Source organism: Falco naumanni, chromosome Z (genome assembly GCF_017639655.2).
Source record: "Falco naumanni isolate bFalNau1 chromosome Z, bFalNau1.pat, whole genome shotgun sequence".
NCBI lineage: Eukaryota > Metazoa > Chordata > Aves > Falconiformes > Falconidae > Falco > Falco naumanni.
In genome coordinates this window covers 55,086,587-55,100,580 of record NC_054080.1, presented here as the reverse complement: position 1 = coordinate 55,100,580, position 13,994 = coordinate 55,086,587, and the positions used below count along the sequence as shown (strand labels likewise).

The window sequence follows — 13,994 nt, the reverse complement described above, 5'->3', positions numbered from 1 at the left end:
GTGTATAGGTTAGAGAAGGAAGTTTTCAAAAGCTAATGAACAATCTCCTGAACTACCTTGTCTGCTGATCTGTGGGTTTTGATGCTTTTAGTGATGGAAGGAACAGACTACTTCATATTTCAGCTTTGTAGTTTCAGGAGAGCTAAGCAGAGCTACTGTAGTAAAGATTCTGTAGTAAAAAACACAACTTCTTTGCAATGATGACTAGAAAAATGTTATTCATGTGGTGCAGATTTGCATAATTACTTCCTGAGACATAGACAGAAAGACCAGATTTAAGAAATCTGACTAAATTTTTATATTCGTATTGGTTGTTCCAGTAAAATTGTGTTATAATTGTATAGTTTTTTGTCTTTAATACATTTTACTGTGCAAGCTCAATGACTGTGTTTTTATGTTCATTCATAGATGGAAATTTATTTTCATTTTATTAAAATTTTGAAGGTTATTACATGTATTAATAACCTGAAATGCTTTCGAGGTCAAGAGACCCCATCTGTTGAACTTCACCCCGCTGCCTGCCCCCCCCCCCCCCCCCCTTTGCTTTTTTTGTTGTTGTTGTTGTTTGCGTTGATTTTTCTTTTTTTTTTTGGGTGGGGGGGTTTGTCCTGAACATTAGAGGAATGCAAGGCAGGTCAGCTGTGAAAATCAGAATATGACTAACAGTTCATATAATTTTGTGCTGACCCATAGAATTTTGTGCTGACTTACAGGAAATCTATTTTACTAGTTAACCTTAGGTTTTTTTTCTTAATAAGGAAAAATACAGGTTTTATTTTCTGTTCTTGGAAACTAGGGACTTGTCACCACATAGTCATCATTCTGTGATGCTATTACAGCTTGCATTTTCCATCTTGGGAGTGACGATATGAGGTCCTTGGAAAAAGAAAAAGAATTCTGAGATCTTTATATTCATGTATCTATTATTATCATTTAGCTCCACTGCTTTTCTTGCTATGAAAGCAAAATTCACCTTCTGTGGAAACACATAGACTAAACTAAAAGCATGTGACTCATTCTGGTGGGATGTCCTTGGCTGTCATACAATTACAGCTATTCAATTCACAGAGCACGTTGCAGGTACTTAGGATTTTTGGCATTCTTTGCAGCCAATGAAGACAAATTGTCCTTTTTCCTCTTTCTAATGCAGTTTCCCTGAGGGAGTAGTTTGATTTAATTTCCAACTTGAATATGTCTTGATTTTCATGTTGGAACAAGCTTGGTGATAGAAGCTTTTTCTAGATTTATGGTGGATGCTGATGGTTGAAGAACACTTAGTTTTGATAGTTTGTGTAGGTCTTGCTGAAAAAATTTGAAATTCTGAAGCAGTGCTGCTGAAAAATGCATTAGTAAGAATCTTGGCTAAAGTCTGATTTATTTATTGAAGTTTATTTAAACAGTACTTAATGCTAAGTGGATATTAGTCATGGCCAACCTACAGTCATGTTTCTGTGGTTAATTAAAGGTGAAAGAGAGACTCGTAAGTACACACCAAGTCTGTACAGTGGAATAAAGAGAAATGGAAGACCTAATTCAGATGCAGATGAAAAATGGGATCACCGTATTTATTTTTAGCTGCAATAGTAGATTATGAAGGATGCTTTCAAAAGTTCTATCTAAAATTTTGTTTCATAAAACACAACTGTAATACTTAATGTTATGCTGCAGTTAATTTTTCTAAAGTAAATACTCTTATATCAGTATTTTAAAAACAAGATAGTAGTTTTTTAACTTGAGGTTACAAAAAGAGAAGCTTCAATGCTAAATTATGAAAGTATGGATTCAATTAATGTATTAATATTTATAATATACTTATTAATATAAATAGCAATGATTTTCAGTAATTAATACCAATCAACATTCTTAATAATGTGAAAACATTTTAATCACATACAATTGCATTTATTTAATTTTACTGACATTATAGTTCAGATTATTTGCTACTTCTGTGAAGTTATTACAGAAATTCTGATTGGTTTGTGATATATTTTCTCACTACTTGGACATTTTTCTTGAGAAGGCCCAGGAGGACATTTCAGAATGGAGCAAAAATACAGTTGATCATTTCTTCCTTGCTCTTACAGGGGTTTTATGATTAAAAATGTACAGATACTTGTTGCATTATTCTTGAAGGACTTAGTAGCTGTGGGCTGAAAGTGTTTTGTTTCAGTCCGATCTTTGTAAGAAGCTTTGGTAGTGTCTACTGTAAAAATTCTCATATCTCAATTTTATTTATTTATTTATTTTATTCCTGACCTTGTAGAAGTTACAGCTAATCAATCTATGTGGTGAATTGCTTCTGATCGTGAAGCAATGCTAGAATTACTTAAATAATATGTTCATTACTATAAATTGACAAGCAACTATAGATAAATAGGAAATCTGTTTTATGAAAACTTGGTTTAGCAAAGAGCCTTAAAGTAATGAGCTATGATACCATGCTTAACTTCTGGGCTGCTCATTCTAGGAAGTATTTCAGAAGCCTGAATTAAGCCCTGAGGTTCTGCATACTGTAGATGGGTGAAACTAGATGCTTCATAATAGTGTTAGAGCAAGCGTGTTGAATTGGAGAACTGTCAAATCTAGCCAGTAGGCAGATCTAAAAAGAGGGGGATTTTGAAATTTTTATGCATGATAATGTCACGGACAGGCCCAGGAGCACTATTACAAACATGTAATCCCAAGTTATATACAATGTTTTTACCAGTAGCTGAGCTAAAATGAGCTTTTCCAAATTAAGACTGGAAAGCTTGACTTTTTAACAGTTGCAGTATGCAGATATGGGAAAGAGGCAAAGATGATTGAATAAGAAAATAAATATAAAGCCTAGCTTTTCAACTCGGCTGCTTTCCTGTATTCTACCCTGGCATTACATTAATATAATGGTATTTCTGATCAAAATTCATTTTGGAACTTTTTCCTCCTTTCCTTCAGTCTCATTTTGATATCTGTATAGAAATTAAACCTTCTTAGTTTGCTTTTTGAATATGCAGGAGCTTTAAGTGGTTTGTTTTTCATGGCCTACAGTCATTATCAAAAGAATCAAATGGTTATATCATACTGTAACCAGGGAAAGGGTTAGAAATGTACAAGAAATCATGCTCCTGGCATGATTTCAAAATACTTGTTGACAGTTCATAGAAGTGTTTTTAGTCCAGTGTTCCATAAGCACTTTTTATACAGCAGAATTATTTTGTTTTGTCTAATGTTTCTGCAACAATCTCTCAAAAGGAAATTAGAAATAGTTGATACTTCTGTGGAGGTACAATATTACTTTGCCTTATGTCTTCTGAAATGTTTATTAGTTATTTCTCCTTTTGAACCCTGTAATTTTGTTCTGTGTTTTCTTTTGAGTTAAGCACTTTCATCTGTGGTCCACATGCTTTTTGTTAATAACTTCAAGTAGAGTTGTACTAAAGATTCCAGTTTGGGCTTAAAGGAAAATGAAAGGAGAGGAAGCATTTTTTAAACCATGTTATTATATGGCTGCATCTCTGTGCAACATCCAAACATTCCTAATTAAACTTGACTAAAATCCATATTTTATTTTTTCCTGTTACTGGATTCTCTTTGTTTGCCATGCAAGGTGAAACTTGTATTTTACTGTAATGAACTAGCAGTTGTTGAAAAAATAAATTCATTCTCATAGAACAGAAACTGTAAAGGTAAAAGTAACTCAAAGGGTATTTAGGTTTTGCATCTCAGTATAAAATCAAATCAAATAGTAATGAAAATATTTACTAAAAATAAGCAGGTTGTGAATTGTTATTTTCAGCTAAGTTCCCAGAACATTGTTTTTTCATTTCATGAAGTCAGCTGTCCTAATTGTCACCAACCATGTTTTCTGAGCTAAAGACAGGACTGAGTGATAACTGCTGTTGGACAGACTACTGTCTGTTATTGCCTCTGCTGGGGTTTTGAAGATTATAGGTAGAACCAGGAACTTGCATTGTCACTAGTTCACGAAGAAACGGTGAATGTTATTGTCCAAGACTGAGATTCTATTTATAATTAAAAAAAAAAAAAAAAGAGGCAGAGGAGTTATTATCTTATTTGAAGTACACTAAGAAATTCTGTGGTAGGATTAATCTTGATAACATATATATTGTCTTCATAAACAAAGTTAATGGCTTAGATTTAATGTTTATTACTTATTTGTAGTTATCTTGTTGCCACTATCAGGGCAATTAATTATGTATTTCAGAAGATATTTTTGAACAATACTTGAGAAGTATATGTACTATAAATTTTTCTGTCTTTGTAGTATGACTAGCAATGAACACTGACTTTTCAGCTTTTGTCTCTCTTTTCATAATTACTACGTCTTCCTGAACTAACAAAATTAAAATGTAGTTAGCATCAACATTTCCCGTTTTATCTCTTCTTTTTTTGTCCATTTCTTTGCTTGTTATCTGAGAAACATTCTCTTTGCCTTTTTGGTGATTTAGCATTTAATGACCATTACATCTTTCTTTTTAAGAAGGCTGACCTTAAAGTGTGGGAAGTAAAACAAACGTTAGTGGCTGTTTGATAATGTAGCCAAAAGGAAGCTGGACACAAGATGATGAAAAATATTTTTCCAGAAGCTTTTAACACTGCTGAAGTTCTCATATGAGCTAACTATTGAGACTAAGAGTGAATGCTTTTTTCTCCTAGTGACCTGAGTTTGGGAGTTTATGTTTTGTGTTCTGTACCAGTTAGTGCAGGGATCTTACACAACTAAGACTCGTGTCACTGTTATTTGACTGATAGCCAAGGCAAGTGCGTATGTGTTAAAAAAAGCTCAGTTTTCTAAGACATTGTGGTAGGATTGAACCCTGAAGGGCCTGGAGATCAACTTTGGGGCTTCTCATGTCTGATAGTCTAAAGATGGTCTCCTTTCCTTTGTCCTTTTCTTAGCTGTGAGGAAAGAGCAGTGGCAACAGTGGAAAGAAATTGAGGAGTAGAAGTTACCACAGACCCCAAATGAAGACAATGATGAAAAGCACTAGCTTGCATTGAATGAATTATTGCTTGAGAATTTTATTATAGCTAAATAAACAGCTATAGCCCAGCTAAACTGCGTCCCATTTTAACTTTCCAAGAGAGATCTCATTGTCCTGTTTTGCATTTTTATAATAGTGATAAGTACTTACATATTTACATGTACAAATGGAAGGATGTGGCTGCGGCTTATCAAAAAACTGTAGTAACATGTGCTGTTGGAAGAGTAACTCTTTATGAAGAATAGCAGTCCAGTTAGAGACAGGTGTAAAGCAAAGTCTCTAGTTTTGAAGGTTTCATTAGATATAAATGCTGTCTGATCATGTTTTACTTTATGGAGTTGTGTATTTAATGACATGCGGCACAGTATAGAATGCTGTACATAGCATTTGTCTCCACTGGTCTGTGAAAGATGCAAACCTATAGTTTAGATTACTTTGTATACACTGATGTATGTGTAATACAGAGTGGAGAAGAGGCACAAACACTTTTGAAGTACAAGTGGAGAGAAATTTCAGTTTTGTAAGACTGAAATTCTGATTAAGACTGTAGACGTTGAGCAGAGTTAAGCTGAAAGTCTTTGTTTAATATCATTTGTAGCGTGTTGTCAGTAGGCGTATTTTGCTACAGGTCAGCTTAGAGCATTGACTTTTGTGCTGGGAGGGTCTTGCCTCTAGGTAGGAGTTTCAGTTGTAATAGAGTAAAGTTGTGTGTGTGCAAATGAGACCTTGAGGTAGGGGGCTGTTTATTTCTTGTGCAAAATGGGGGGCCTGGGGTCCTTCTCTTGTTATTCTGAGTAAATTGTCAGGGCACGTTAATGAAACTTGTGCTTAGAGTGTAGTAAAAGAAAAAGGCAGTATGTTGACTTAGTTTGAAAACATGGATTTGGACTATGTTCTACCACTGAATATGCATTTTCTCCTTTTGTGAGCTGTATTTTTTTATGGAGAAGAGTGAATCTAATGCTGTTGCAACTTTAGACGGAAACAAAAGCCTGTTATATTGAAGCTGTTACAGTCAATAATGAAGCCTAATTAATACATACAGTATATCTATGAACATGTGAATAACAGTGTTCATAAAAGCAGAAAGAAACATTAAAAATAACATGAGGTTAATTCCAGTTCTTTTGGGCTGTTACTGACTCATTCCAGATAGCATATGGAATCTTTAAAAAATAATGTATTGTAAGAACAGAGTGATTCCAAGATATGTACATTTCTTTAAAGAAAGTGGATTCATTAAATAATTTTTAATGCTAACTGTAATGATTTTACAAAGACAAGTAACCTCTTTATTCCACAGCATTGGTTATAGGAAAAAATAGAGGTGTTTAATGCTTATGTTTTTCTGTTGAACTCTTGTGTCTTGTGAAGCATAGTAGAAGTCAAACAAATTAAACCTATATAAATTAGACTTATTTTATCTGTTTTTGTTTCATTTGCAAAATGAAAGTAAATGTGTTTTTTTTTAACTGGACTGGTGTGTTCATATCAAATACTGTCAATATGCATGGTTTTAAACTGAATATATCATTCTTGAACTACATATTATAATGTTTAAACTAGAAATAAGCTAAAATATTTTTCTCAAAAAAACCCTCTGTATTTTTTCCTGATAAATTGGTATATTTTTATTGCGTAATTTTTCAGGCTTTAATATTTTTGGCTTCTGTATTTTTAGACATTTATCATACATGAATCATGGCTTTTGTAGTAGTTATGTCTTTAAGCATTTCATCCTTTTCTTTATATGAATTTTAGGTATGCTGTTCCTCCAGAGCATGGGAAACGGCTTGAAAGACTAGCTCAAGGTAATATCTTCAATATATCCATATGAAGATGTTTGAAGGACAAACCTCCAGCAGAGTGGAAAACATTGCCCTTGACTCACCTTACTGTGTTTTATTACTTGATGTTATGTGACTTTTATCAATCAGTGGTATGATTGCAAACAAGGAACACTTTCTAGTACTCTGAGGAATTCTTAAGAAACAAAATATTTTTTTTTCTTTTAGAAGTTTATTTTGTACTGACATATTTATGTTAGGAAAGCAAGGCTTAGTATTTTCTTGTTTATTAGCTTTTCATTGCTAGTATCTTTGTCTCCTCTGTGCCCATGCTTCTTCTTGTCATAGCATCTTGATAACTTTTGAATCTTCTTAGCCAAATGTGATGCAAAGATAAAAGTATTGAAGACAGCTGAGTCTCCAGAATTTTCATGAAAGTTAATGGCTGGGTAGAGGATGTGAGCCTGGTTAATACCTCTGGGAAGAGGGGAAGCAGACAACATGTACCAAGACTACGTCTTATTTTGTAGCAGCCTGCTGGCCAGTAAGCAGGTATATAAATCCAGTTTAGCCAAAGCATGTACTGGCTTTTGCCCCCAGAACTGTGAGGAACATCTATTGAAAAGGAGCAGATGTTGGTGTAAGGTTTAGATCTAAGGGACAAAAATCACTAGGCTATAGGAAAATTCTTCTCACATAGTAATTTTCTTTATTTTCAGTAACACTTTATTTCTGTTTTTGTTTATAAATTAAGAGTGCAACTTCTGAAAACTAGAATAGACATGTTTCTTGGTGTGGCAGCCCATGCTTTATACCTATTGAAAGCTGGTAATTAGATATTGTGTATGTGGTGGTTTGACCCTGGCTGAATGCCAGGTGCCCACCAATGATGCTCTATGACTCTGCTCCTCAACCAGACAGGGAGAGGAAATATAAAAAAAGGCTTGTGGATCGAGAGAAGGACAGGGAGATCACTTAGCAGTTCCTGTCATGGGCAAAACAGACACGACTTGGGGAAAATTAGTTTAATTTATTACTGTTCAAATCAGAAAAAACACCTTCCCTGCACCTCTCCCTTTTTCCTGAGCTTGACTCCCGATTGCTCTATCTCTTGCCCTGCAGCAGCACAGGGGATGGGTAATGGGGGCTGTAGGCAGTTCATCATACGTTGTTTCTACTGCTCTTTCTTCCTCATACTCTCCCCTGCTCCAGCGTGGGGTCCCTCCCATGGGACCATGCGCTTCCATGTGCTTCTCCAGTGTGAGTCCTCCTATGGGCTGCCGTTTTCCACACACTGCTCCAGCTCGGGTCCCTCCCACAGGGTGCTGTCCTTCAGTCACAGACTGCTCCAGCACGGGTCCCCCATGGGGTCACAAGTCCTTCCAGCAAACCAGCTTCAGTGTGGGCTGCCCACGAGGTCACAGCCTTTTTCAGGCCTCCATCTGGTCTGGCGTGGGGTCCTCCATGGGCTGCAGGTGGAGACCTGCTCCACCATGGACCTCCATGGGCTGCAGGGGCACAGCCTGCCTCACCATGCTGGGGAATCTCTGCTTGGGTGCCTGGAGCACCTCCTTTCCCTCCTTCTTCACTGACCTTGGTGTCTGCAGAGCTGTTGTTCTCCCATGTTCTCACTCCTCTCTCCTGTTGCAGTTTTTTTTTTTCCACAGAGGCACTGCCACTGTTTCTGATGGGCTCTGCCTTGCCCAGCGGTGGGTCCATCTTGGACCTGGCTGGCATTGGCTCTGTTGGATGTGGGGGATGCTTCTAGCAGCTTCTCACAGAAGCCACCCCTGTAGCACCCCCCATTACCAAAACCGTGCCATGCAAATCCACTACAGTGTATCAGGACCATATTCTGAAGATTTTTGTGCATTTTCTTTTCATACACATTTTCTGTGCATATAGGTGCATGACTTTTTCTGACCTATTTTTAAACTGCTGTTGAGAATAGTAAGATGGTAGGTATCACTGATATGTGAAAGTCAGGACCTGTGAACTTGCAGACCTAAAAACATGTCTCAGAAAGATGGATTTCAGCCGGGATAATTACGTTTATTATTCCTAAGTTTCCCATTGTTTCAGTTGGTAAAGCTGTCACTCATTTTTTTTGCTTTCCAGATTCTGTCTCCAACTCATGAAGTATATGCTTACCTTGAAGCTTTTGTTTTTTACTGGCAAAGAAATTGATACATGTTGTAGACTGGGCAAGTAACACTGACATATGGTAGAATCATTCAATGCTATTTTTTAGGATCTACAGGAAATGAGCAAGGAGTCATACGAATAGAAAATCAGAAAAGTTTCAGAGAGGGACACTAGGACTGGTGAAAATTTTGCCTTTTTATTTTAATAATTGTTAGTAAGCTCTAACTTTTCAATCTGAGAGTATCAAATGAAGGGAGGGGGTGTGTGATAAAGACCTGTCATGACTTAGCATGGAAAAAGTGACTAAAGAGTGTTCACTGGGTCTTCCATTACAGCCGGAGACTTGAAAAGTCTTACCAGGTTCGAAACACAAACAGGAGGAGCTGACTCCTTTGACAGCATGAACTCCTCACTGTCCATGGTGGATTCTAAAATTTTGCATGGATTAAGGGGGGAAACTGGACAACACTAGCAAAGAAATCTGTTAGAGGAGTGTAGGAACTGCATCTGCCTTTGGAATTCTTGGAGCAGCAACTTGTTGGTACTACGTTACTCAGAGGAAGCAAAGATTTCATGCTGTATTTAGACATTTCTCAGTACATCCACTTTTGACATTCACTGGGAAAGAGATCTTTGGGTAGATAGAGTTTTCATTTGATGTGGTATGGTTGCTCTGGCATTTATTATAGATTTCATATTGATGGATTGTAGCTGTGCAGTGTTTTAAAGCTATTTGGGTTTAAACATTCTGTAATGACTGTGTGTCAAAACTTTATTTGAGATGGAGGGAAGAGAATGGGCAGTTTCAGCAACACTTGCTCACTCCTAAAAATTAAGTGGCATTGAGGTGTGGCATTGAGGCATGGAATTGTTCGCTGTGAGCTAAAACAACCTTCACAATTTTCATGGAGATACCCTAATTTCCCCAGGTAATTGGAGTAACCTGTACAAAATCAGGAAGTAGGTAACTTTTGAAGATGCATGCTTTGCTACCTGAGAACTTTTGAAGTCACTTAATGTGAACTTATATAGTTTAAGAAAGTATGTTAGAAAACTGTGGCCTGAAGTGCTCTAGACCTCTTATTGCTGATAATGTTGGCCTAATACAGTAAGAGGTATGGGATGTAATGCATGGGGAGAAGTGGAAAGCTCCACAAAAGCACTTGGTCAGAAGCCAGGAGTTAGACTGGGGGAACAGTGTCTTAGTGTCCAAATGCCAGAGTCGGAATTGGACAACAGGCTAAACGGGATTTGCTACTTCAATCTCAGCGAGTGTAATGGTTCTTAGGTCGAGAACTGCTGGAAGAAGGTAGTACAGAAAGGCATCTGGCTTCTCCTTGATCTTTACTGATCGCTATATTTAAAGAAATTGCGTAGGCATGTCACTCAGCCTTGATCTGTGCACATCTGCATGGAAGCAACTTGTCTACTACTGCTACTAATTGTATGTTAGTCCAATTAAAAAAAAATGTGGTGAATGGAAAACTACTTTCCTTGACAAATTATGTATGATCAAAACAATTATTTTTGTTTCAGAACAATGTTTTGAATAGTAAATAGCAAATAAAACATAGAATCAGATACTAAACAGTGAAGATAAAATTTCAGATAGTTGTTTATTCCATTATATTCAATGAATGAAACTGGATTTTTGTAGAAAAACTAAATACTCATAATATTTTTATTGTAACAGCAATATAAGATAGTAGAGTTAGTTTCACAGACAACCCTCTCTGGCATTTTCTAAGTTTTTAGTATTTGACTATGTCTTCTGTGATGTTTTTCTGTGAGTATGGTGTTTCCATGATAGTTTTGGTCCAGCTAATAGCTTAGAATGGAATGTAGAAGATGATGCAGTAGCTCTTAAGAATAAAGATTATGGGTTTATGCTCAATTGGACTTACACATTCGGTTTTGGTGCGTTTCTTTGTTTCTTTGTTTGTTTTTGGAAACTAATTATTTTGATTATTTCTGTGCTGTGGAGGTTAAGACCTCTGTGATCTTCTACTTTGCAACTGCTGCCTGCTAATATACAGTCAGAGTTTTGTAGTCAGGTATCTTAAAAAAATGAAAATGTAAAGCAAGGTGCATAGTTGCAAGTCACTTAATAGTAAACAATAATAAGATATAGTGTAAATGAGACCTTCATGCTTAATTACATGTGCATTGAAAATATTTTTAATCATTTTTGCATAAGTACAACATCTGAAGAAAAAAAATAAGTAGTTTATTCAAGAAGGTTAGCTCTGATGACCAGGTGCCTACTGAAGTAATCAAATACTCCTAAATAATTAAAATAATAAAATAATGTATTAAATGTGACAGGTTGTCTAAGTCAAGGCAGAAGTTGATACATAAAATTAAAGGAAGGCTAGAATATTTTCCATTATTTTGTCTGCACATTGCAATTTCCACACACCTTTTGTGCATGAATGCTTTCATTTTTGCTTTCCATTGAAGTCTTGATTGACTGTGGCACCTACAGATACTTTATCTGAAAGACATTAGACTTGCATCTAATAAAGACAACAATTTGAATTTGCCCTTCAGCTGCTTTCTTATTTATGTAGGTTTTTTTCAATTTTATATAGATGTAAATGTAATAAAAATCTCAAGTGAGCTGTTAGCTGCAGTTTCTATACTTGTTATGTTAATCTGTAGTACCATGGTATTCTTAAGGATTCTTTGTTTCACAAAATGGGTTAGAAAATAAAAAGAATAGAAGCAGAGTGGCAAATCAGAATTTACAGTTTGAAGGATTTTCAAGATCCTTGAATAGGTGATTTAATCACAGAAACTGTTTTAGAGGGGAGATGACATCTGTGGTGTTCAGTTATGTTAAAGAAGAAACTAAAGTATACTATATTGTGAATGTGGAGAGGTGTTATAAAAACTTTGTATGGTGTATAGTATCAATTAATTCATTTAATGCCAAAATCATTACCTGTTATGTATGAAAACAAGTGTAAATAGTTGTTGAAATGAAACTAGATATAGAACTGTCATAACTTCCAAGGGCCTTGAATGTGAAAACTTGAGTGGCTAAAGAATTGAACTTTGTCTTGATAGTTACATGGGTTAAGTTAGGAAGGTTGCATCTTGGAGATACTAAACTTAAGGCTGTAACGTATTTATCTGTGTATAACAACATATTTCACAGCTGCTTTTGTAGTCTGTGCTTCGTATAGTACACAAATTGCCACTGCTTCTTTGTGAGGATTGTTGTCACACAAACTCAGCCTGCTAATTTATTTTATGTGCAATACAGAATTTTAAATCAAATTAGTTCAAATTGCTGGAAATGAATTTAAATAAATTATATAAAGTTTGTATTTATTCCTACCAAAGTAAAATCTGAAAATGAAAGGACTAGACAAGTCAGTCCTCCTTTCATCTCTGCCTGTGTTCCAAGAATACAGATCATTGAATTCTGATTAATATTTTGCATGTTTTAAGTCCATTAAATGAAGATCTACATATGTAAAAAATTGCTGTAACGTAGAGCTTAATTGCATTAATTTATTTTATTTTTTTAAATTACATTAAAGTTAAATTACATTAAAGATATTTGCAGTTTAGCGTGTTCTCTTTCTTATGTTGTAAGTTTATATTAAACTTACAAAATTTATTTTTTTCATATTTTATATTTATATTTTCAATTAATATTAATAAACTCAACATATAGCCCCTTTACTGTAAAATTTCAGGTGAAGACTGGAGTATGCAAGTGTAGAAAAGGATAGGAAGTCTAGCCTCATTCATTAACTGATCAGAATTTGATATGAAAGTTCCCTAGGAATATGATTTTATGTAGTGTGCTTAAATAATGGTTTATTATTGGCCAAATTGTGATATCTTTGATCATACAAGGTAATAACAGGGCGACGGGCTATTAAGTCAACAGAACTGTAGGATTACTCTTCTGTAGTTTATTGTAATTTGTCCGTGTATGATTGTGGCAGAACAGTTGAATTGAAAACACTATGGACACATTCTTAGTATCATAGACAAGTGTTCCACATCTTTTGAGTACAGTAATTAACCAGGGAATGGAACACAATTCACTTTAGTTTGCGTGAATGATAGTTGTGGTGTGATACAGTCATGTGGTATGAACTGTGTGAGATATGCAAGAATGATACTCAGAGTGAAAAAGAAAAAGAGCCTTCCAGATATCAGTGCTCACTGTCCCTCAGTAATTTGTAGAGTTGAGCTTATTTTACGATGTTCTTTATCCCTGAACTATTTCGTGTACACTTTAAAGACTCTCAGTGCAGCAGTGTCCTTTGTGTGGAAATCCTGTCTTCCTCAGACACAGCTAGGAATCTGCTTAGTGCCCACTGCTCACAGCTTCTCCCAAAGATGAGAAGGCTTTGACCTGTACCTAAGGTATGGATCATAAAACCCAGGAATTGTATGGAAATGTCATTTTCTGCTGAGGTGGAATAGCATTGACAAAGGGTATGTCTTTACCAGCCCAGCGATAAGACTGTAGCTCAAGAATTAAGTTTTATTTTTTTAGTACAGATAATGTTGCTTACCTTGTGTAAGATTTTCTTATTTTGGGCTTTATTATCTGTCAGAATATGTATGTAGATTCTTCTGAGAGCATGTTTTGGTTGTTAACACAGTCTCAAGCCCATGTTTTCACGTATTCTTTGCTGTTGTTGCTTGTGTTAACTGGATAAGGTTTTTAAAAAGCCGGGGTGGGACTTACAGTTTGGTGGACAGATATACTCTACCTGTAGTTCATGTGCTTACACCCAAACATTTGGCCACCAAGTGCTGAATCACGTACATACTTTGTAGACTACTCTTAATTCTGCTCTAGATGTTGTTAGTGTTTCTTTAAATCATGGATTGAAGAATTTAACTGGACAGTCTTTTTCTCATGAACATAAATCAATGGGCAACCTAATTCTGTTTTACACTGATTTTGAATCTTGCTCATCAGCTCCTATGAAATAATTGTTTTGAATTGTCATTTTGTGTCTGTGTATCATTTCCAAGCAGTTAAGTAGGGTATAGATGGCTATATGTAACTAGGTGTAGAAGATGTCTGCCGCATCTCGAGAGA

General features: G+C 35.6%; 1 protein-coding gene across 2 annotated transcripts in view; it reads left to right on the top strand.

Annotated features, from left to right (window-relative positions):
• KDM4C (lysine demethylase 4C) overlaps nucleotides 1-13,994 on the top strand; it is a 299,915-nt gene that overhangs the window by 45,957 nt on the left and 239,964 nt on the right. For both annotated transcript variants that reach the window (XM_040579749.1, XM_040579748.1), the window contains exon 6: nucleotides 6,747-6,796. In XM_040579749.1, the coding sequence (XP_040435683.1) occupies nucleotides 6,747-6,796 (50 nt within the window). The remainder of the gene's footprint in view (nucleotides 1-6,746; nucleotides 6,797-13,994) is intronic.